Genomic DNA, 25,050 nt, shown 5'->3' with positions numbered 1-25,050 from the left:
TTTTATTTTCAAGGTAGAGTCTTGATTGAGCTTAGGCTGACCTAGAATTCACTATGTAGTCTCAGGGTAGCCTGGAAGAAATATATTTTTTAGTTTTACTTATTTACTTATTTGTAAGACAGAAAAAAGAGAGGCAGATAGAAAGAAAGAGAGGGAGGGAGGGAGGGAGAGAGAGAAGTGGTGCACCACAGCTTTTAGCCACTGCAAACAAACTCTAAATGCATGTGCCACCTTGTGCATATGGCTTACATGGGTACTGGGGAATCAAACCTGGCTCCTTAGGCTTTGCAGGGAAGTGCCTTAATCACTAAGCCATCCCTCCAGCCCAATATGGATTTTTTTTTTTTGTTTTTGAGGTAGGGTCTCACTCTAGCCCAGGCTGACCTGGAATTCACTTTGGAGTCTCAGGGTGGCTTCGAACTCATCGCGATCCTCCTACCTCTGCCTCCCCAGTGCTGGAATTAAAGGTATGCACCACCATGCCTGGCTCCAATATGTTTTTAAATATATGAAGTAATTTTGCAAATAACTCACATTTGGTCTTGTGAATTTTAATTGGACAACATGGTCCATAATAGTTCCACTATATTTGAAACTCACTAACTGAAACTATAAGTCCTGTACAACTTTCTAATGCTCTCCCTCTCATGTTAAAGATTTATTCATTAACAGTGTAACAGAAATACTCATTATGTTTTTGGTTTTCCAAGCCTTCCCACACTGACGTTGACATTGTTGATATGAAGACAACAGATTTCAGCTTAGACGATTAGAGAGGACAGAAGTGAAGAGTAGACAACTACGGTAATTCGCCACAAGGTTACACAACTAGAAAAGTGATCAGAACACCAACAGAATCTTCTAATTTCCAGCTCATGGACTTGTCTTCAAAAGTTGATAATGAGGGCTGTAGGGATGGCTTAGTGGCTAAGGCACTTGCCTGAAAAGCAAAGGGACTGACATCTGATTCCCTAGTGCCTAAGTAAAGCCAGATGCAAAAGTGGCACATGTGCTAGGCGTGGTGACGCACGCCTTTAATCCCAACACTGGGGAGACAAAGGTAGGAGGATCGCCGTGAGTTCGAGGCCACCCAGAGACTCCATAGTGAATTCCAGGTCAGCCTGGGCTAGAGTGAGACCCTACCTCAAAAAACCAAAACAAACAAACAAAAAAGTGGCACATACATCTGGAGTTCAATTGCAGTAGCTAAAGGTCCTGGCACGCCCATTTTCTCTATCTGCTCCTTCCCCAGCCTGTCTTTTTCATAAATAAGCAAATACATAAATAAAAACAAAAACACTCAGGGTCCGAGAGGTAGAAGGATCATTATAAGTTCAACGACAACCTGGAACTATAGAGAGAATGTAAGGTCAGCCTGTGCTAAACTGAGACCCTACCTTGAAAAAAAAAAAAACAACAAAAAAAACCCAAAAACCAAAACTGATATTCCACATCTGTATAGACAAATATAATAGCTTGAAATGGGCAACAACAGGTATATAAACATTTAACTTTCAGAGATTTGAAACTTACCATTCCTTTTTCTTTGCTTGTACCAACACCTAATAAAGCAAAATTTTTTAACATCTCACAGCCTATGGCTCCACATCCCACCTATGGAGAAGAAGAAGAATATGTTTAATAAGACAAGAATGTGAAGCTAATAAGCAATTTCATTCTAATTTCTCCAAATGTTGTTTTAATAAATATATATTTTCAAAATGACCATTAGTGGGCTGGAGAGATGACTTAACAGTTAAGATGCTTGCCTGAAAAATCCCAAGGACTCAGATTTGACCCTCCCGCCCCCAGGACCCACATAAGCCAGATGCACAAAGTAGTGCAGACGTCTGGAGTTCATTTGCAGTGTGGCTAGAGGCCCTGAGGCACCCACATTTTCTCACTCTCTCCTCTCTATCTGCTTCTTTCTCCCTCAAATAAACAATCAAAGAGAAGAAAATGTATAAAGTAAGGAAAACATTTATAACTGTTTAAACAAAAGTCATTTGAAAATTGAACTCAATAAAACTGCCTCTATTTTTGTATTTTTTTTAGAAGTTTTTAATTTTAGCTGCATATAGAGATTTAGGTATCATTTATTCTGCTATTTTCAAATCCAAATCCAGCTCATTTTAAAACTTAGTTTTATTTATTTGAGAGAGAGACAGGCATAGAAAGTGTGTGTGTGTGTGTGGGGGGGGAGATAGAGAACGGGTACGCCAGGGCCTCCAACCACTGCAAACAAACTCCAGACACATGTGCCACCTTGTGTATCTGACTTTCATGGGTCCTGGGGAATTGAACCGAGGTCTGCTGGCTCTGCAGGCAAGCGCCTTAACTGCTAAACCATCTCTTCAGCCCCAAGCTCTTTTTTTTTTTTTTTTAATAGAGGGTAGAAATAATCAGCAGCAACAACAAAAGGACAATACATTAACCAAAATACTCTTTACTTTTAGACATTTCTCACAACTCATCTGATAGACCAGAACCATTATAGATTTCTCTACCATGAGTTTTAAGTAAAACAGGCATTCAAAATACAACACGGGGCTGGGGAGAAGGTTGAGCAGGCAGGAGAGCACTTGCTGTGCGTGTATGGTGAACCGAGTCATGGCCCCAGCAACCGTACAAAGGCTGGGCACAGAGGCACGTGCTGGTGGCCCGAGTGCTGGGGAGGCGCTGACGGGCGCAGGCCTGGGTCTTGCTGGCTAACTAGTTCAGCCACGTGAGTGAGCGCGGGGTTGAAGGAGCGGCCCTGACAATCGAGTAGACACCCACATCCATCTCTGAGCTCCACGTGCACATATACAGCTGCACACACATGTATGCCCACACACTAGAGCACACACATGCGAAGAGATGCCTTCTGGGCTACAGAGATGGGTCAGTAGTTAAGGCACTTGCCTGCAAAGCCTAATGACCTGGGTTTGATTCCCCAGTATCCCCGTAAAGCGAGATGCACAAATTGATTCATGCATCTGGAGTTTGTCTGTAATAGCTAGAGGCCCTGGTGTGCGCTCTCTCTCTCTCTCTCTCTCTCTCTCTCTCTCTCTCTCTGTTTGCAAGTAAATAAATAAAAATAATTTAAAAAACGATGCCTTATGAGGGTAGATTCATACACACGCAGCAATTCAGCAACAACTGCCAGTTTTTACAATGCTAGCTAGCTTATAAAAATGATTATTAAAAATTAGCAGAGTTTCAACACTGGCTAATAATAACAACTATAATAATAATAAAAGGACTTTTATACTTTTGAGGAAGTTCATTGCCATTTAAGATGGACAGAATACCCCTATACATTTCTTAATTTACTAAGAGAAAACCACTTTTTCATATACTTCTAGAAAATCATTTTATGTTTGAAACTACCATACTGCTATTTTATTCTGAGATGTATAGGTTCTTATATGAGTTGGCCAACTTGTAGAGTTATTATTCTTGCAGGCTTCATGACTTGTCACAACTACCCAGATTCAATGCATTTCACTAAATTAACTTAATGATGGACAACAATGGTTGAACACAGTACTTACTCTCTTTATTATTCATACTTACTAAGAAGATATTCAAATCGTGAAGCTTCTGACACAATGTATTCCCAATGCAGGCTCGTAAGGCGTCATATCGATCTCCTCTGAAGAAAACAGTATTTACCAGAAAAACAGAAAGACATTTTAAATATATTATTGCTAATGCCAACCAAACTGTGTGCTTTACAACAGAATATACTTTGTTTCCCAAATCTATCATGTCAACTAACTTATCAAGGCAAAGACCTTCCTCCTCTGTCCTATACAAAGAAATGATTTTCCTTTCTTCTGTTTTGACTTGGTTGTTCCCAATGTCTTCAGTGAAGGTGATTTCAGTGTCCTCACTCTTCTAGCCACAGGAAATGTACTCCTGCATCAATGGGTGCCAGAAACCTTTGACGGAACCAGTATCTACATATACACTGAATTTCACCCTACTCATACATAGTTAAGTTAAATGCCATTTCACCTTGGCATTTATTACATAACACAGTAGTCACTTCTACATACTGAGGGCAAAAGAAAAACCATCTTTTCCCCTTCTTTACAATTCTACTGGTAGAACATGTATGCATGGACGTCTTATGTGTGAGATGATCTCACTGTGTTGCTCAGGTTGGTCTTGAAGTCTTTCCTTTCTGTACCTCCTGCCACGTGGTAACTAAAGCATGTGCTCCCACGCCTGACTTGATTTGTCCTGGCCACAGACCTTAACAAACTCAGTGTATCACATTTCCCCCCCTTGGGCTGGTACCTTTCTTTCCCTTCTCATCTTACTTTCTTCTCTTTGGTGTGTCAGTGCTGCCAGTACCACTACTATGACATCAGCAAGTGAAACGAGGGTGACTTGGAGACTACCAACTCTGACACCCACGCCTCTGATGACTAAAGCACAGACAAAATGATGATTCATGTCTGAAGAAGGACAATGTGAGATGTTATTCAGAACCATGTGCCATTTCAAATTTATGAATTGTTCCATAATTTTCCACTTAGCATTTTCTGACTGATTTTTAAAGTCAGATTAAGAAGCACTACTGTATCAACAAAAAATACTGTAAAACGATGATTACTATTGCTATTTTTTGTTGTTATTTCTGGTTTTTTCAGGTAGGGTCTCTAGCCCAGGCTGACCTGGAACTCACTATGTAGTCTCAGGGTGGCCTTAAACTCATGGTGAGCCTCCTACCTCTGCTTCTCAAGTGCTGGGATTAAAGGTGTGCGCCACCACACCTGGCATGATTATTTTTTTCTAATGAATTCTGATCATAATCCCTTCCCACTACCTTCCTCTGTTTCTCCTCCCCAGGTTTTGAAACTATTAAACCCATTTTAATTATATTTTTGTTTAAGGAAAATGAAGTTTCTAAAGTTTTAACTGTTTATGTAAAAAAGTTACAACCCCAGACAGTGAAGTGACTGATGTAAAACTGCAGATAGCTTTTAAATGCTGCAATCCTAGTGGAAGATTGCTAATTATTTCCATGGCCTATACTTTAAAAGTTCACACTCAGTATTTACAAAGTAGTAAACGAACCTACTAGGCAGAAATGGTATGATAGTAATACACAGCCTGTAGGCAGATAAGAAACAACTGCAGAAGAAAAAACTTAGGAGAAAGGTCCTTAAAAACAACTGCACACTCAGGCAAAATGCTAAATCTCTCCCTCTTATAGATACCAGTAAGAAAACAGTAACATCAACGCCAGTGTTACCGTGGGAGGAACTCGTCACGTTCAGGACGGCCTAGGGATTCAACAATGTCTGCAGCTTCAAGATACAACTGAAAGTAGAAGATTGAAAACACAACTTACTACGTGTGACACGTTACTGAAAAAGCAGTTATTTTCTTTCAGTTATTTAATAATCATAGGGAATGATGACGAAATGGCGATTCAGTGCTAAAACAGCATTAGAAAATTGTTTTTTTTATGTTATTTTACACTCATTACAATGATGTTGAAAGAACCATTTAGAGGTGCTTATTTATTTTTTTGTTTTTCGAGGTAGGGTTTCACTCTAGCTCAGGCTGACCTGGAATTTACTATGTAATCTTAGGGTGTCCTCAAACTCATGGCGATCCCCCTACTTCTGCCTTCCAAGTGCTGGGATTAAAGCACCGGTGAAGTGCTTCATTTATGTCACTTATCCATTCTAAAGGTGATATTTTCTAATATTAGTTTTTTTTTTTCACCTCAGAAGTATAGCAGTCCCATTTAATTTCAGCTACATTTGAATAGGTAATGTGATTATCAGCTTCTGAGAAGAAAGTACCTAGTCTGTAGTTATTTTCCAACTTGATACATTAAATATCTTAATCCACATTGATTAGAGATGGGAAGATCTAGTAAGCCACTTACAGCTTTTTTCCCCCCATTTTACTGGATAAACACGGTGAACACTGGTCATATCCTTAGATGGCTTAGTGGTTAAGGTGTTTGCTTGCAAAGCCAAAGGACCCAGGTTTAACTCCCCAGGACCCATGTAAGCCAGATACACAAGGGGGCACATGTGTCTGGAGTTCATTTGTAATGGCTGGAGGCCCTGATGTACCCATTCTCTATCTGCCTCTTTTTCTCTCCTCTCTCTCTCTCAAATAAATAAATGAAAAAATAAAGAATTGAATTCTGAATTTCAATTACAAAATTAAATTGCTCCCCTTTCATGCAAAATAAATTTAACATATGTCTTCTAACATATTAATACTATAATACACAACACAATCATTTTATTAGAACACTCAAATCTTAAATGTAAATAAATGACAAAATACAGAACTAACCCACTGACACAAAGGAGAAAACTTCCCCGTCACAGCTTTTAGTGCCTCCTGGCTGGCCACCCCGCCTACTGCTGCAGCGAGCGGGGGCAAGTAGCCTCGAGCAGTCCAGGAGAGCCCGTACACCACGTGGGCATGCACTTCAGGCTGAAACACAGAACAAGAGCGCAGCGTTAGCAGCCCTCTCCAAACTTCAACGGCTGATGCCGGTTATTAGAACTCAGATTCCAAAAACACACAAACTGCTCATTTATAGAAAATAGCCTGGAATCACTTAGATAAAGTATAAATACCTACCATCCTTACATTTTGTTAAGAGAATAGTGATATTTACCAGCAAGCAGTATTTTCAAAACTATAGGAAAAAAATCAAACCCCAAAATGAATAACCATAAAATGAAGCACAAAAAAATGATGATAGGGAAAACTGCAGATTACGGAGCCCCGGCTCCCGCGAGTGTCGAGTGGCACGGGAAGCCCCGGTACCGAATGCAGCAGTAGAAGACGCCAGAGAGCAGGTGAATGCAGAAATGCTGAACTCTCATCTGCATAGGAAGCAGTGGCCCTGACTGACGCCGCGTCCTGCACAGAGTGCGGACGATGGGTAAAGTCTCTCTGCGGGGCTCTGACAGAGGGAAGGAAAGTCGGTGAGCATGGCGGACACGACTGGCCGAGACACCATTCAGGACACCGAGACTGGCGGCACCCATCTCAGAGACACGCAAGGGCCCCTCCGCTTCTGGCTTGTTCCCTAGTGCAGTGCTGGGCCATCACCCGAAGAAAAGGTCTTCTAACTAATCTTTTGACTAGAGAAAACAAGCTCTTACACTCAAAGAGAAAGCACCTCCAATTCTGAAGGCTGCCCTTCTCCAGTGGTCAAATGTTCACCCCCCACCCCCAGTCAGCGTGGGCCCCAGAAAACGGGCTGGAACTTGGACACAGCCCCAGGTGCAGGTGCAGGTGAGAGTGGGGACTGCCGTTAAATTCACACGAACTATTCATACCTACTCAAACAGGAAACAACCCACATGCCCACGAACTGATGCAGGGACACGTGGTACACGCACACACGAGAACCCAGCTCAGTAGTGAATGAACAAGCACGACCTCAGACGGGCTGTGCTTGGTGGACACAGCCCACTCCACAGGCTGTGTCCTGTGTGATGCCATTCGCGTGGCACCCTGAGACAGGCACGCCAGCAGTGCTGCCAGGCTGTGTTGCAGGCTGTTAAGACGTCACAGAGATGTGAGAGGGAACTTTCTGGCATTATGGAAATATTATGTCTTGTTTAGAGTGACACATATAAAAGCGTACACCTTAAAGAAAGACAACAAAAATTTCAAACAATTGTACAGCTATTGCTATGTCGGCAGCTGCTAAAGCGAAACCACTGGTTGACGTAGTATGAGAAAGCCTTTTCTAGTTGACATTTTCACGTCCAAATCTGATGTGCAAAGCGCAGTGATGAGGATCGAGTATCTAAGGCGTGAAAGAGGTGCCGATGCTCTATCATGAGACTTGGGGTAACACAGCCACAAGCCACGGCAGTGTGACAAGGAGCAAGGCTGACCCTCAGTGTGGGGTGACAGCGGCGGGGAGCAACGGCCACATGCCACACAGTGAGCGCTCCTCCAGCACCGACGGCACAAACAAGTGCACACTTAGCAGTAACCTTCAGTAGTTACCTTCTCCTGCAAGGTTTCACGAACAGACAATGCCAGTCTAAAAAGCTCATCTGAATCTTGATGGCATCTACAATTTGAAACAAAATACCTCAACTTTAATTTTATGAACTGCCAACAGTAGGTCATATTCAGAACTAAAATGTAAGATATATATAAGGGAATGGAGAATTCTGGAAATACGTAGTCCAGCATTTTGTTGACTTAAAGGTAACCAGTTTATTCATATATTACTTCAGAATCATGATCGGCTAAGGACAATGTAAGATTCAAATACAAAAATTCATATTTAGTATGATTCTTTCTTATAAATTGATCATTTTTTCACTCCCACCAGAACAAACAGAAGACATTACCTAATATTTGGCTTGCGATTGTAGTTTTCCTGAAATTGGTCCAAGGCAAGCATAGCTATGTGAGTCTGTAAAGGTGCCTATTTAAGAACATTAAAAATTGGCCATTAATTCTTTACTGTGTACTAGGCACTATGCTAAATGCTTTATCCCAGTTTTTAATTTCATCCTCACAATAAACATATAAGCACATACTGTCTGTCATGACCATTAGAGATGGATTTCTAAGGAATATCTCCAAGTCTTAACTAAGTGATAAACACGCTTCCTACTTACTAGGTCATACAAAGGAGCAGTTTTTCATAAAAGTATCAACAGAACCATAGTAGCAAAACTTTTGTACAAAATCACTTTATTTCCCATATTTGCATTTATAAATTGTTTATTCCTTCCATATCATTTACATTTATTATAAAATTATATTAAGTGATATAAAAACAGGATCTATATACTTAACGTTATTTCTTTTGGTATTTCGTGAAATTTGGTTGAGAAAATACTTAAATACAATCATATTTATTTTACTGAAATTATTAATTATAGATACTGAAATTAATAATTATAATTAAAAGGACAAGTCGTAAAGTACAATTTCTTCTTTTAGTTCTAAACCTTTTCTATGTCATGGATTTATTTCCATTTTTAATCCTTTAGGGTCAACTTTGGGTGATACAACCTTTGTTAAGAAAGTGTGACAGCAAGGTATACACATTATTACTCCATTTTAACTTTAGAATCACTTACCAATTCCCTTCCCCCTCTCTGTTGCCTTTCAAACCTGCAAAGTGTTTATTTACCTCAGGTTTGCTAAAGTCCGCAATAAGGCATGTTGGATGTTTTATCTGCTTCTCCAATGATTCCTAGTGGAAAAACACAATTACTTCAGAGCTAGTGATTCGTCAATAAAACACGTGGCTATTATGTCATGGCACTGAAAGCAGTAAGGTCAGAACCAAGTGAGGCCAACTGCTAGCTTGTAACTGAACTGTAACATAGCTGCTATTCACCCTGCTGCATTAAAAATAAATTCTCCAGGCCTGGAGAGAGATGGTTTAGATGTTAAGGCACTTGCCTGCAAAGCCTAAGGACCCAGGTTGGATTCCCAGGACCCATGGAAGCCAGATGCACAAGGTGGCCTTTGCATATGGAGTTTGTCTGCAGTGGCTGGAGGCCCTGCTGCACCCATTCTCTATCTGCCTCTTCCTTCCTTCCCTCCCCCACGTCCTTCCTCTTTCTCTCTCTTAAATTTTAAAAATAATTACAGTTGGAGAGATGGCTCAGTGGTTAAGCGCTTGCCTGTAAAGCCTAAGGACCCGGTTCGAGGCTCAATTCCCCAAGACCCATGTTAGCCAGATGCACAAGGGGGCACACGCATCTGGAGTTCATTTGCAGTGGCTGGAGGCCCTGGCGTGCCCATTCTCTCTCTCCCTCTCTCTCTGTCACTCTCAAATAAATAAATAAAAATAATCAGAAAAATTAAAAATAATTAAATAAAAAAATAAGTACTCCATATGGCAAATTTGGGAATAATTAGTGAAACATATGTTCAAAACTGTGTCTTAATATGTTAAAGCCACCAGTTATCTTCTGATATCAAGTAAGATTTGTTATGCTCGACAAATCTTGAGCAGATATTCTAGATTAAAATCTTAGGTGTGTGAAGGACAGAGAGATAAAACAAACAAAAATCTGCAAACAACAGTCTCTAAGCACCTAACCTGTGTGAAATTATTTCAGGGAAGATTAAACTATCTATGGCTTATGTTTACTGTCAACTTGACAGAGCTTCTGGGCTTGCCTTTGAGGGTGATCTTGAGTAGGTTAGCTATGGGGAGCTGTCACTCCACAGGCTGGGTCATGGACTGGACAGAAAGCAGAAAGTTAGCTGAGAGCATTTACAGCTCTCTCCTTCCTAACTGCAGACACACTGACCAACTTTCTCTAGCACCCTGCCGCCATCTTTCCTGCCACAATGGACTACACAAAACTAAATCCCTTAAGTGGCTGTTTGCCAGGTACTTTGTCCTACCAATGAGAAAGTAGCTAAGACACTTTTAAATAAAAAGAAAAAACAGGCCTCAGCTCCGGGACACAGCAGTACCCAGAGACACCAGGACAGCGAGCAGTGCCCGGGCATAAAGCAGGCCTCAGCTCCAGGACACAGCAGCTTCTAACCCCTCTGTTCGGCAGCCTGTCTTACTTCCAGCAATGAAGAGCTTATGGGAGTTCTTTCAAAATACACACTCTTATGAAATTTTGAAATTAAAAAATAAATTAAGAATAAAGCAAAGCCAGTGCTGTTTTTTGAAAACTTATTTCTTATCTTAGGAAGTAAGTAATACTTACAATAAACTCATTATTCAAGAATCAGGTATATAGTTTACAAATTTTTTCAAGGAGAAAAATATACTTACAAAGCAAAATGTTTTTGGCATCTTGACCTGCACAGCAGTGCCTCCGTGTAAGTAAGGGTCCAGTTTTGTAGTGTCACCAATGCTGAAGGAGAACGGAGACACCACTGCGAGACGAGAGAACGCAATGCACATGGAGACAGGGCCACGTGGGAAGACTTTTGCTCACAAGTATGTTCATTTACCCTTGTTTATAAAATTAAGTATCTAATACAGATTATTATTCTTTACACAGTTGGGAGGCTGTGGAGACCTATACAGAGCACTACTTTTCGGAATAAATGTGAACATAAAAGTCATCGAGACAACTTAAGAGAGAAAAAGATTTAGAACTCTAAGGGTGTCTATGCTCTTCCCAAATCACTGTTTCCTATGTCCTTTCCTGAACAAGGCCAGCTATGGATCAGTCTGAGTCCCTGTCTTATAAACACTAAATATAGTGTCTGAATCATAAATGACTTGACAATATACACCAACTTACCAGTTATCTGCTGTGTAGACCCATTTAAACCTGTCATGCCATTAATTTCTCGAAATGTTAGGAACTGTCCAGTCTCCAGCTTGTGGGGATGATTTTCAAGGCAAGTGACAATGCCAGGGTTGGCCTAAAATCAGAGAATCCATCAAAAGTAAACTTTGTGTGCTTTATCAGTACAAGCCTCAATCTTACACAAAAATCAGTGTTCTTATGACTTTTCTAGCACCTTTCTCCATTAGCAAAAGCAACCCTTTAAAGAAGTGATCAACATATTATTACATTTTTATTCTATTTTTATTTATTTATTTATTTTTTATTTTTTTGGTTTTTCGAGGTAGGGTCTCACTCTGGTCCAGGCTGACCTGGAATTAACTCTGTCATCTCAGGGTGGCCTTGAACTCATGGCAATCCTCCTACCTCTGCCTCCTGAGTGCTGGGATTAAAGGCATGCGCCATCACACCTGGCTTTTATTGTATTTTTAAATGAATGCTGCAGTAAGTTAATGTTTGATGGGAGATGTCCAGAGATTCCATAGAGGAGCTCAAATATTTCACAAATTCAAAAAGTTCTATGACTTATAAAATACATTTAAAGTGATACAACATGTTTTAAAATCAGTTTGATAAAAAACTGGTACATAAAATATTAATAGCGTAACTCTTAAAATTAAGCTGTGGAGCAGGGCGTGCCCAGCACTCGGGAGGCAGAATCAGGAGATTGCTGAAAGTCTGAGGCCATCCTGAGATGACATAGTGAATTACAGGTCAGCCTGGGCTAGAGTAAGACCCCACCTCGAAAAGAGCAAAATATCAAAAAACAAAAAAAACATGTGGAGGGGAGATAGAGACTTGGGATTCTGACAGTTGATAAATTGCTCAATATTTTAAATAAAATAATGCTAAACTTATCTCCTGCATTATTCCATACTGCAGAAATAGCAGTGCGCAGTAAGAATTCACTTTTTTTTTGCAAGTGCATGTATGTGTGTATGGTGTGTGCATGTGTGCTCACTGCATGTGGTCATATGTGTAGGGTGCATGTTTGTGCAGGTGTGGTAGCCAGAGGAAGATACTGGATGTCTTGCTTAGTTGCTTCCTATTTGATTTTCAAGACAGGGCATCACACCCGTTCAACAGACCAGTTAGCCTACAAGTAGCAGCGGTCTTTGCCTGCCCCTCCAGGGTGGCGATCAGAGGCACACACCACCAGGCAGCTGCCATGTGGGTACCCATGCTTTCACGGACAGGACTTCACAGAATGTGCCATCTCTCTGCACAAGCGCCTCTACTATTCTTAATATTTTATTTAATTTTATATTTTATAGTTTATAATTTTATATAATTTATAATTTTATAATTTAATATTTTATTTAATATTCTTAATATTATTCTTATTATTCCAGCAGTACTATTCTTAGGGAGAAATTAAAATGAACTTCATCAGGCTGAAGGCTGACTAGAACATTGATATGCCTGGAAGTAATAATGGGAAATAATAAACTACTCAGTAAGCAGAAACAAACACATGATTATTCAATGAATCTTTCTTTTTTTTGAGGCAAGCCCAAGAGATTAGCCTTTTCTTTTTTAACGTGAGAGAACGAGAGTGGGGGGGAGAGAGTGTGCCAAGGTCTCCAGCCACTGTATTCTAACTCCAGATGCGTGTGACACCTAGTGTGCATGTGCAACCTTGCACACTTGTGTCACCTTGTGTCTGGCTTAAGTGGGACCTGGAGAGTCAAACATGGGTCCTTTGGCTTTGCAGGCAAGTGCCTTAACTGCTAAGCCACCACTCCAGCCCTATGTTATTTATTTTTAAATATTTTATTTATTTATGAGAGAGAGAGAAAGGCAGATAAAGAATGGGTGTACCAGGGCCTCCAGCCACTGCAAACAAACTTCAAGTGCACGTATTACCTTATGCATCTGACTTATGTGGGTACTGGGGAATTGAACCTGGGTCCTTAGGCTTTGCAGGCAAGTGCCTTAACCACTAAGCCCTATCTCCAGTCCTGCATTTTTCTTTAAAAAGGCATGAGAAAGGTCATAATATCATTAGGGGTTAAGGAGATAGCTCACTTGGTAAGTGCTTATCTGCAAGCATGAGGACTTGGGCGCGACTGCCAGTGCCCATGTGAAATGTCAGGTGTGGTGGAGTGCGCCTCTCATCCCAGTGCTGACCCTCGGGCCTACGAGCCAGCTAGTCTAGCCTATGAGATAACCAGTCTCAAATTCAGGTGGACAGTGTTCCTGCAAAAGATGTCCAAGCTGTCCGCCGGCCCCTGTGTGCACATGTACACAAGCTACACACACACACACACACACACACACACACACACACACACACGAGAAACACAAAGCGTAACATCGGAAGTGCAGATACGACCTTGTCAAAGCATGGCGTCACTGCCCTGCTGCTGACTTCTTTAGGACTTAATGCAGAGTGCAAATAAATTCCTTAGGCTAACAATGAAGTATTAAAGGGGGATTTAAGAATTTATCCAATTCTTTTAGGGAACAAAACATTATACTTACAAGAAATTAAGGTAGATTGGTTAAAAAATTCATGTTTTGGGGCTGGAGAGATGGCTTAGTGGTTAAGACATTTGCCTGCAAAGCCAATGGACCTCGGTTTGATTCTCCAGGACCCACATAAGCAAGATGCACATGGCACATACATGTGGAGTTCATTTGCAGTGGCTGGAGACCTTGGTGTGCCCATTCTCCCTCTTTGCCTCTTTCCCTTTCTCAAATAAATAAATAAATAAATATTTAACTTATTTATTTGACAGCGACAGGTGGGGGGTGGGACAGGAAGGGAGAGAATGTGCACACCAGGGCCTCCAGCCCCTGCAAACGAACTCCAGATGCCTGTGCCACCTTGTGCATCTGTCTTACGTGGATCCTGGAGAAATGAGCTTCGAACTGGGCTCCTTAGGCTTCACAGGCAAGTGCTTGAACGCTAAGGCATCTCTCCAGCCCTAAATAAGTAAGTTTTAAAAACAAATTCACTTTCTGATGTAAAGGTTAATTCATTCTTAAACTCCCACTTTCTTCTAAACATTATTTTAGAAATATAACAGATTAGAAAAGCTTTTGTGTAGGACTGAGATGGCTCAGTGTTTAAGCATGCTTGCGGTCAAGCACGAGGTCCTGAGAAGGCTTAATGTACTGAGCTCCACTCCCCAGCACCAACATAAACAGCTGGGTATGGCCATGCGAGCCTTTAGCTTAGTCTTGCAGAGAGCAGCGGCCACAGAATTGCAGACTCAGGACTTGGTCCCATGGAAATACATGAACAGAAAAGAGAAGCAGAGGACACCTGATGTTCTCTTCTGGCCTCCATGAATACACGCTGAGCTGAGCATCTGTACACAATGTGCATGCATCATATTCAAGCAAAAAAGAAAGCATGTGGGGATTAATGATCATGGCATACTGTCTGTATATTGGATGTCGTCAACAAAAAGTTACAAAAAAGGGCTGGAGAGATGCTCCATGGTACACCCATTCTCTGCTTCCTTGCAAGAAATAATAAAAACAGTTAATTAAAAAGATTCTGAATAAGGTTTAAAAAAGCTTTTGTCTAAGAAGATGTAAGTATGCCTTTTTCTCAATCTATAAACCCTGGGGTCAGGTTACTTCTGACAAAGTTAGAACATTCCTGACCTGACATAGCACTTCAAACAGCACCACAACTCCTGTCCCACAGGAGCCCAAACAGAACAAACGTGAAGTTTATGAGAAGCAAGTGCTGAGTCATGTAAGAAGTAACATCTGTGTGAATCTTAACAATAGTCCAACTTAAAGTTAGTCTAACAATGCAGTCAAGCAATTAACAAAATGTTACCTTAAAGCTTTATAAATGAAGCAAGTTTATTATAATATTGTGCTAATATTACTTACTAAAAAAATAACACATTAACAATTTTAGTTTAAACAGTTGATTACTATAATCATACTTGCGTTATATTTGAAATGAAAATTTCTTTCGGTTCTTCTCCTGTTGTATCTGAAACCTCAAATTCGTCACCAAAATCACAGAACAATCGCGACCAAATTCCATGTACATCTGCACTAATGAACTGTAGAAAGTCAAAAACAAACTTACTTATTTATGTGAAGTAAAAAGGAAAACAGTCCAACTAAATTGTCTTAGGTCTTTTCATGATAATTTCACTTGTAATGATATGTATTCTTTGAACGTCAAGTGAGTCATGAGTAAAATCTGTTTAGGAACCCAGGAATTCAGCATTTAGTGAATGGACATTGGGTGTAACAAAGTACCATTAACATGTCATCACATATTCTGTGACTGCTTTAAGCAACAAAAGGTCTGGCTTTGTCATGAAATTCAAGTACAGTATATAAAAGAGATATACTGGCTTAGTGAAATCAGAGTAGACAGAAGTAGAAATACACACTGACCAAAAGCAATGGAGTTTGTGCAACTTAGAAGCCAAGAGCAGTCTACAGAAAAAAAGGCTGCAGGAAGTGACATGTGAACTAAAGCCATGAAAGACAGATGTGAGTCTTTAACACTTGTAAATGTCTTTCTGAACATACTTTTCAGCCTTTGAATCTACAAAGGAATTATTTATCTCAAAACTATGTGAACAGCTACTACAAATTCGGTCTAACCTAGAGCATATCCCACCCACCACAAAGTGATGGTGTGTCCACTGTGAGTCAGTCAGCTCAGTGAGAGGCACAATGCACATCCTCTCCACAACATGGGCTGAGCCACCAGGTGACTGCAGATCAGATCACGGCACTTTAGCAAGCCTTTCATACAGTGGTTCTACTTTGTTGTCTAGCTCAAAGGGACAACTAGGTTTTTCTTCTTACACGGATATTAATGACACCTCAAAGAATGTGTAGTAATTATGATTTTCTCATCTAATTTGCTTTCCATTGTTCCCACCAAGCATCTTAAAGCATCTTATTATGCTGGATAACAAAGAAAGAGCCATCTTTTTTTTTTGGATTTTTGAGGTAGGGTCTCACTCTAGCCCAGGCTGACCTGAAATTCACTATGGAGTCTCAGGGTGGCCTTGAACTCATGGCAATCCTCCTACCTCTGTCTCCCGAGTGCTGGGATTAAAGGCATGTGCCACCACACCCAGCTGAAAGACCCATTCTTGATGACTGTCTTTCAAAACTAATTATTTACCCAACAAGAAGTTCTATGAGCTTAAAAAATTATGTTAATATGTCCCACTAAATGATTTCTCATGCTTTCTATCATTACTGTTTTTCATGGGTTGCCAGCAGCTCTGAGCTGGACTTCTGTAGCAACTCCTAACTAGTCTCACTGTCTCAACTGTGCTCTTATTAACTAACAATTCTCTTGCTTTCAGTTGCCCATCATAATGACTTCACACTCTTCAAAATTATTGAGAGCCTAACAGCCCCTGATTATGTGACCTATACCTCCTCATATTTACTACAAGAAATTAAAATTAAAGACACATCCTGCTAGCTGTCAGAACAATGGCATCACAACACACTGTACTGATTCAGGAAAACACACTGTGTGCCATAAGAACTAGAGGGAAAGAGGTAGGCACCACCTTAGGAATATGAAGCTGGTTCAAATGTGTTGAATCTGAGGAAAGGTCTCAGGGGTTTTCAAATGTAGCAGACCAAACTCATGAAAACTGCTGTTCTACAGACTACTCGCCATACACAACTAAAATGATATTTATTTATTTATTTTTTTTGAGGGTAGGGTCTTACTCTCGCCCAGGCTGACTTGGAATTCACTATGGAGTCTCAGGCTGGCCTGGCACTCACAACAATCCCCCTACCTCAGACTCTTGAGTGCTGGGATTAAAGGCGTGTGCCACCACACCCAGCCAAAATGATCTTTTAAGAACATAAATGAGATCAAAATGCAGCATCTTCAAACACCTCTAAGACACGGCCCTGTGCTGGTTTCTGTAAACCTAACTTCTTCTACCCTCCTCTCTATACCCACTCCATTTTGGTGCTGGCAAGCCTCCTGAAGTTGCTCAAACACACCATGCTATCACACGCACTATCTCCCTCAGCTCTGAATAGTTGCCATCAGGTGGCTTCCTGCCTGTCTCTTCCTCAATGAAGACTCTATCAAACATCTCTTCAGAGAATACGCCTCAGTTTTCTACTATAATAGAAATGGAGCTGCTGTAACTTCATGCAGATGTTGTCGTTTAGTTTTTTTCCCGATTCCCCACAGTACTAAAAACTATTTTAAAAGCACGTCATACTTTTATTTGTATGCTGATTTTCACATGCTCCCCATCAGACAGGAATCTCAGGAGTGGTGGCTTTCATGCACAATGCCCCACGGGTGTCATGTGTGTGAAGCTGTGTTGATGGCACTGCTCTGGGTGGGCACGGAACCTCTAAGAGGCACAGCCTCGCTGGAGAGAGTCTTTGGGGCAGGCTGGAAGTCTATAGTCCAGCTTGGCTTGCTGGTCTCCCACCTCCCTTCTCCCTGCTGGCGTGACAAGCTCCTGCCCTGCTTTCCCTGCCACAGCGCTCTGTTTGCTGACTGCAAGCCAAAACAACTCCCCCTCCCTCAGCTGCTTCTGCTCAGGCGTTTTGTCCCAGCAATGAGAAACCGGTACACCTGAGTAGGAAAGTTTGTCCTGCTCACTAACATATTCCTAGTGTTGAGAACCTAGACCACTGCACATTCTGATGAATGTGTGCCAGATGAGACAGCTGTCCACTAGAAGCCATCATCTCTCTAAGATGACGAAGTCAGTGTTTATGATCAGCTCCATTCCTAAACTTAATTCTGGCTAATATCTAAAGCCCAAACAGGTATATCCTAGTTTAAATATAGGAAATGAGTATGGTATCAAAGTTAAAGGGGGAAAAATTCTTGTGAATGTATGAACATGAAAAGAGCTTTGTATGTAACTCAAGGAAAAGCTACAAATTCTAATAGTAACTAACATTCTTCCTTTGGTGCACTGCATGTCATTGTTAAATGATAATGTCCATTACCTTAATTGGAGGGCAATGAGAACGGCAAAAGGAATTGATCTTCTTTTGTAATCTAAGTTTCATCTCAGTCAATATTACACACTGTTGAGAACAAAAGAAATTAAAGAGTAGGAAATGCACAATTCCTTTAGTAAAATACAGCTTCCCAGTCAGCAGCATGACAATTCCAATTGTGCTGAAGATACACTATGAAGTTAACAAGAAAGGAACTGCACTGCACTGCACTCTGCTGGAAGGCTAACACCTGCAGAGGGTTCAAGAGAACACCTGCACACACCTACATTCACGTGACATGAGAGTGCTCACAATTCCGAGCAAGCCTCAACATTGCTTGTTGTAATTTACAAACTTTCCAAATGGAAACAGTTGGAAAATTTATGTATTACTATGATGGAAATATTAATCTAATCACTAAATATAATTTCCAGACTGGCTTGAAAGGATGACAATTATAATCTTAAGAAACACTCTTTGCCCTAACTTCTCTTACTTCTGAAATTCAACAAGTTCACAAAATAAGCTTTTGTTTTATGATAATGCATTTGAGAAACCACTTAGTACTACTATTTAAGATGGCAAATAAATAATAACTTCCAATGCTTAATTCTTCTTCTTTCAAGGTAAAGTCTCACTCTAGGTCAGACTGACCTGGAACTCACTCTGTAGTCCCAGGCTGGCCTCGAATTCACAGTGACTGTCTTACCTCTGCCCACTCTGCCCCTCACCCAGTGCTGGGGTTAAAGGAGTGTGCCACCATGCCTGGCTTTACTTAATTGCTTATGATTACTCTGTGATGTAAGAAGACAATTTGAAAATTTGATATTAATAATTACTTTAGACTCACATCAAATAATTTCTTAAAAGTCATTTGTCTTATTATAAAACCTCAAATCAGAGCTTAGATTCTCAGTTTTATGGTTTACCTAAGTGCTCATACACATGAACTAAGTAACAATTTTCTAGAACATATGGAAGAGGGAATTAAGAGGCCGGGGATATGATTCAGTAATTAAAAGCACTTGCTGGCAAAACCTGCTGGGTTCAATTCCCTAACCACACATATAAAATTGGACAAGCATCTGTCTTTAGCAAGAGACCGTGGTATGCCATATATACACATGCACACACACATGGAGTAAGAAAGAGTGAACTCAGCATATGGTATGCTCCTGTAGTGAAAATTTCCTCCAAGGATCTCCTTTCCTTTACTCTCACTACATGTGTCATGAATTGAAGACTTTTTACTTGGGGCCATTTCTCAGGACTGTATTTTCCTTGTAAAAGCTTGAGGCAGGTGTGTCTCCTTCAGCTACAGAAGACTCACTCACTGCTTGCTTCGCAGCAGCACGTTCCCTAGGCTCAGTGTCTCCTTCAAAGCAACACACTACTTGGGTGGGCACCTGCTGAGCCCAGTGCAATGATGCGCCTGCTGGCTGACTGATGAGGCTGCCATGCTCCCACCAGCAATTCTAGGGTTGGCAGGGCTTCAGTTACAGTCTACAGAATGAAGCATACATTACTTTTTAAACAAGTGATAGCAAAATTTAATCAAAGAAAAATCAAGATCAATCTACTATTTTTAGGATATCCAATGTACTGGTTACTTAAGAAACTGGTACTGCTGGGCATGGAGGTACATGCCTTCAAAACCAAAATGGGACTGGATAAATGGCTAAGCGGTTAAGGTGCTTGCCTGCGAAGCCTAAGGACCCAGGTTTGATTCTTCAGGTCCCATGTAAACCAGATGCACATGGTGGCACATGCACCTGGAGTTTGTTTGCAGTGACTAGAGGCCCTGACAGGCCCATTCTATCTCAAATAAACAAACATAAATCTGAAAAACAAAACAAAACAACAACAAAAAACCCTGGGCAGGAGAGATGGCTTAGCAGTTAAGGTACTTGCCTGCAAAGCCTAGGACCCAGTTTCAATTCTCCAGGTCCCACATAAGCCAGACACACAAGGTAGCACATGCATGTGGAGTTTTGTTTGCAGTGGCTAGAGGCCCTGGCATGCCCATTCTTTCTCTACTCCCCGGCCCTGCTCTCTGTCTCTCCCTCCTTCCTTTCCTCCATCTGTGTCAAATAAATAAATACCCCAAAGTTGGTACCTATGGTAGATGCATTTTACTCACAACTGCATCACTTTCCTGTATCTCCTGAGGAAGAAAAAGTGTAGTTTCCTGCTCCATAGCCTTAGGTTTGGGAATATGACTTTCTAGACCAATGGGATGTTAACTGAAGCAACATTACTTGAGAAGTTGGACTTGGTTTGTTTTTATTGCCAGTAGGACATGAAGAGGGTCTTGTCAGGTCCCAGAAGAGATGCAGGCAGAAAAAATTCATACACTGGAGTTCAGCCCAAGCTAAATTCAGCTGAATCCCCAACAGACAAGTACATGAAGCAGAAGAAATATGTGCACTTTTATAAACCCCTGACTTTTAGTTAGTTTTAGTTTTTTTAAATGTATATTACTGTTAAAAGTCAACTTCCTTTCAATAGTTACTAGGGCTTTTTCCAAAATGGAGCACTTGATAGCTATTATTTTAACTTGAAAAGTTTTGCTCCCCAATACACTAGGTTACGTAAGTTATAGTAATGGTGACTTTGAATCTTTCAGTAACGTTTAATAGAAAATGTTACACTAACCTGGTACTGCTCTAAGAAGGAGAGATCGGTGGTTTCATCAATAGGAGTAGAAGATGATGAGACATGAACATATGGATTTAGTTCTGCAATACGACCAAGTACAGCTTCAGCCCTGAAATTTTACAAAAGTTTTACTATTCTTCATAGAATAATGTTATGCACTTAGTGATACCAGAAAAACCTGATATGCTATGAAATCTCAAAACAAATTTAACAGATGAAAACCAGATTTACTTATCTGTTGTATAACAACATAACCCTAAACTGTATGAGCATAGACTATAGTGAGCTTAAGTTCTCCAAGTGCACCCTCACGGTGTCAAGCTCCAAGGTCCAGTCTCCTCATGACAGAACACTCTACCGACTTCCTCTAGGCACAGAAGTAGAAAGCATTTACAAGATAGGAGGAGCAGGTCAAAAGAGGAGGAGGGTGACTTGACAACAGAAGAGGGAACTATCTGAGGGTGAGGTGACCAGCAAGAAGGAAAGGAGGACAGCGCATGTGTGTGTGTGTGTGTGGGGGGGGGGGGGAGAAACAAAGTATGTGTATCTGTTTGTATATATGTATATAGATACACAATGCTAAGATAAAGCTCTTTATTTTGTATGCTAAATAAAATAATTAAACAGACTTCCTTTAGTAATCACAAAGAAATTCTAGGAAGCAATGTAACAGAAACTTGAGAAATACACGTAAAAAAATAAACTTTATGGTAAGACATATTTATCTAAGGCAGTGTGAACCTGTGACTAGTTAAACTGCTAAGACTAAACTGATGTTCTGGGTTAGGAAAATATTCTCAACAACTGAATGACTAAAGAAATTCTCATGATAACATACCAAATCAACTTTACCTGTTTCTTCCACTAACAACATCATCTTCACAGAGAAAGAAGTTGGTTCCTAAATCCCATGCTTGGCATTTTTCTGTATCATGAATTGTAAGTGCCTTCAGTAGAAAACAAAACATATCTTATTAGGAACAGGAAGATCTAATATTATTTATATTATACTGGAAGCATTAAGTGTAAACAAAGAACAAAAAGTACTTAGGAGCATAAAAATTAAAAATCAAAATTTTTATCTTTATATGACTACATATATGATGTCTAAAAACGTCATTAACTCGATGGAGAAATTGTACAGAAATTTTAGTTTATGAACAGCATGTTATAAACATCAAAGTAAGGGCTGGAGAGATGGCTCAACGGTTAAGGTATTTGCCTGCAATGCCTAACAACCTGGGTGCAATTTTCCAGTACCCATATAAAGCCAGATGCACAGGGTGGCATATGCATCCGGAATTTGTTTGTGGCAGTTGGAGGCCCCAGCATGCTCATTTTCTTTCTCTTCTCTCTCTCTGCTTGCAAATAAATATATATATTTTTAAATCAATGTAAAATTCATATAAAATTCTGAAAATTCACATTAAAACAGTTGAAAATACACCATGTGCCATGTGATGAAAGTGACAAATTAGAAAAATATTTATAACTTATGTGAGGTCACAAACCTTATAAAGGAGGAGCAAGATTAATTTACAAAAACATAGAAAAACTATAGCTCCTAAATATGAAAAATGTTCATTTGGGCTGGAGAGATGGCTTAGCAGTTAAGCTCTTGCCTGTGAAGCCTAAGGAGCACGGATCAAAGCTCGATTCCTCAGGAGCCACGTAAGCCAGATACACAAGGGGGCACATGCATCTGGACTTTGTTTGCAGTGGCTGGAGGCCCTGGCATGCCCATTCTCTATCTATCTGTGTCATTCTCTATCTGTCTCTCTCAAATTAAAAAAAAAAAAAGTTCATCTGGGTTCCACTGAACTAAATATTTTCTAAAACGTGCTGTGCCGAGGAAGATGCTGTACACCAGCCATTCCGCATTACTGACGTGATGTGATGTACACCAGCCTGGTGTCTAGTCTGGGATACCACCCTCTTCCTGACTGTAGGCAGGGCTTATTTAGGAGACGTAATATGAAGACTGAGGGACACCTTCCTCGTGTGCTCCCTCCCTCTCTGGGCTCGCTTACTGCCACATCAGCAGAGCCTATGGCGGGTCACATGGCAAATCACTGAAAGCCCCCCCCCCCCTGCCCGGGTCAAGAGCCAGGAAGGAACCGCACCCTCAGTGCCACAGCCTGCAGAGAACCCAAGCGGCAAGAACCACGACAAGCCCAGGGAGCAAACTGTTTGCTGAACTGGCCTCAAGGTATTCGCAGACTTTTAAGACTTTACATAGAGGACTACTGAAGTCACCCCTTACCCACACAAAAGGGACATAATAAACCTGCTGCTGAGGCAACTGAATTTTGTGTAAATGGGTACCAGTAACTTCACAATATAACTAATACAAAATTATTAAGGATTCATTGCTTTTTTTAGGTGTGAAAATGGTACTGTATTGTGGTTATACTTACAAAAGGTACCTTCATTTTTTTGGTTTATTTTTATTTATTTATTTGAGAGCGACAGAGAAAGAGGCCAACAGAGAGAGAATGGGCACACCAGGGCCTCCAGCCACTGCAAACAAACTCCCAGACACATGCGCCCCCTTGTGCATCTGGCTAATGTGGGTCCTGGGGAATCGAGGCTCGAACCGGGGTCCTTAGGCTTCACAGGCAAGTGCTTAACCCCTAAGCCATCTCTCCAGTCCTACTTTCTATGTTCTAAAATATGTAAGGACACATAATACAACATCTGACTTATATATAAAAAAATTTAGCAACTGCAGCCAGCAAGGAATGGAAAGAATATATATGATGCAAATGTGTACACGAGTTGGTAAATGAAACAGTGTGAAAGTTCAGGTTCTATTAAATTATTCTATTTTTATGTCTGAAATTTCCACAAGGTTTAAAAACAAAAACAGCAGAATGCAAATAATTTTGTTATATAAAATGAATAAACAATAGCTGAAGTAAAAACACTGTGGCCACTACAAATCTGCAGAACAAAATAGTCCGGAACAGTTTTCCATACTATAGATACATACTTACTTTAATTCCTGCAAGAACGAGGTTCTTTGCTATAAAAACAAAACAAAACAAAAAAGAAACACTATTATGAACTTGTATGATATAAAGCTTCATAGAGTATGGTCACATCTCTGAACAACTCAAGAAATGGAAGTATGTTGTTTTAAAAAAAGTTAGAGGGCTGGAAAGATGGCTTAGCGGTTAAGCGCTTGCCTGTGAAGCCTAAGGACCCCGGTTCGAGGCTTGGTTCCCCAGGTCCCACATTAGCTAGATGCACAAGGGGGCGCACGTGTCTGGAGTTTGTTTGCAGAGGCTGGAAGCCCTGGCGCACCCATTCTCTCTCTCTCCCTCTATCTGTCTTTCTCTCTGTGTCTGTCACTCTCAAATAAATAAATAAAAAAATTAAAAAAAAAAAAGTTAGAAAAATATAGATGAACAAAAACAAAAAAATAAATTGTGCATAATTGTACCATCCAAAGTTGGCTACCAACACCTAAAATTTTGATATATTCTTCCAAACATGTTTTTATGAATATATATCATGCAACTGTGAGGAATTAATAAAGAATGATCATTTAGGAGCTATTACCATCACCAAGAATAGAAGAATGAGAGGAGTCTTTAGCTCCTTGCAAAAGACCGTATCAATATCATTAAGTATATTATCAAAAGAATCAAAACTGAATCTGATCAAGGTTTGAATCTAATTTCCTTTAAAAGAAATATGAGTTAGATTCTTTAAAGTGCGTTACGTAGTTCAAAAATGTCACAGAAAATTAGGAAAAATACTTACCAATTTCCAAACCAAGACCACCCAGACCACTTAAGAAAATATGGGACTTGGCCATCTTCTGCATTGCTGTGTCACCAAGAACGTACCTCTGTCGGCTATATATAAAACACAACAAAAAATAAAATTGTGATTTTGTCAAATTATGTCTTAAAAGTTTTTTCAGACAACGAAGTTAGGAGATTCTACCCAGAGTTGTTTTGGATGATTTGCAAAGCTTTAAAAATTGAATTACCAAGTGTGACTGTTGGCTAATCTCTGGTTGCCAATTTCACAATACCTACGGAAACAATCTCTGGGCCCCTCTGTGGAGGATTTTCTAGAGTGGACTAGGAAGGACCCACCCTCAGTGTGTGCCACGCCATGGACGGGGTCCTGCTCTGGAGAAGGAGAAAGC

At 40.4% G+C, this 25,050-nt stretch overlaps 1 protein-coding gene across 1 annotated transcript in view; it reads right to left on the bottom strand.

Annotated features, from left to right (window-relative positions):
* The window catches only part of Uba6 (ubiquitin like modifier activating enzyme 6), a 63,726-nt gene that overhangs the window by 29,729 nt on the left and 8,947 nt on the right, over positions 1-25,050 (bottom strand). Inside the window, exons 3-17 of the mRNA XM_045130449.1 lie at positions 24,657-24,751; positions 23,885-23,913; positions 21,741-21,835; positions 20,886-20,997; positions 18,237-18,317; positions 15,200-15,322; positions 11,241-11,364; positions 10,763-10,866; positions 9,146-9,208; positions 8,352-8,428; positions 7,999-8,065; positions 6,316-6,459; positions 5,249-5,316; positions 3,559-3,637; positions 1,534-1,614 (exon numbers count right to left, since the gene is read on the bottom strand). Of these exons, the coding sequence (XP_044986384.1) occupies positions 1,534-1,614; positions 3,559-3,637; positions 5,249-5,316; positions 6,316-6,459; positions 7,999-8,065; positions 8,352-8,428; positions 9,146-9,208; positions 10,763-10,866; positions 11,241-11,364; positions 15,200-15,322; positions 18,237-18,317; positions 20,886-20,997; positions 21,741-21,835; positions 23,885-23,913; positions 24,657-24,751 (1,342 nt within the window). The remainder of the gene's footprint in view (positions 1-1,533; positions 1,615-3,558; positions 3,638-5,248; positions 5,317-6,315; positions 6,460-7,998; positions 8,066-8,351; positions 8,429-9,145; positions 9,209-10,762; positions 10,867-11,240; positions 11,365-15,199; positions 15,323-18,236; positions 18,318-20,885; positions 20,998-21,740; positions 21,836-23,884; positions 23,914-24,656; positions 24,752-25,050) is intronic.

The sequence above is a fragment of the Jaculus jaculus genome, chromosome 11, assembly GCF_020740685.1.
Source record: "Jaculus jaculus isolate mJacJac1 chromosome 11, mJacJac1.mat.Y.cur, whole genome shotgun sequence".
NCBI classification, from domain to species: Eukaryota; Metazoa; Chordata; class Mammalia; order Rodentia; family Dipodidae; genus Jaculus; species Jaculus jaculus.
Note: the sequence above shows the minus strand (reverse complement) of the source record. Positions and strands in the feature narration are given on the sequence as shown.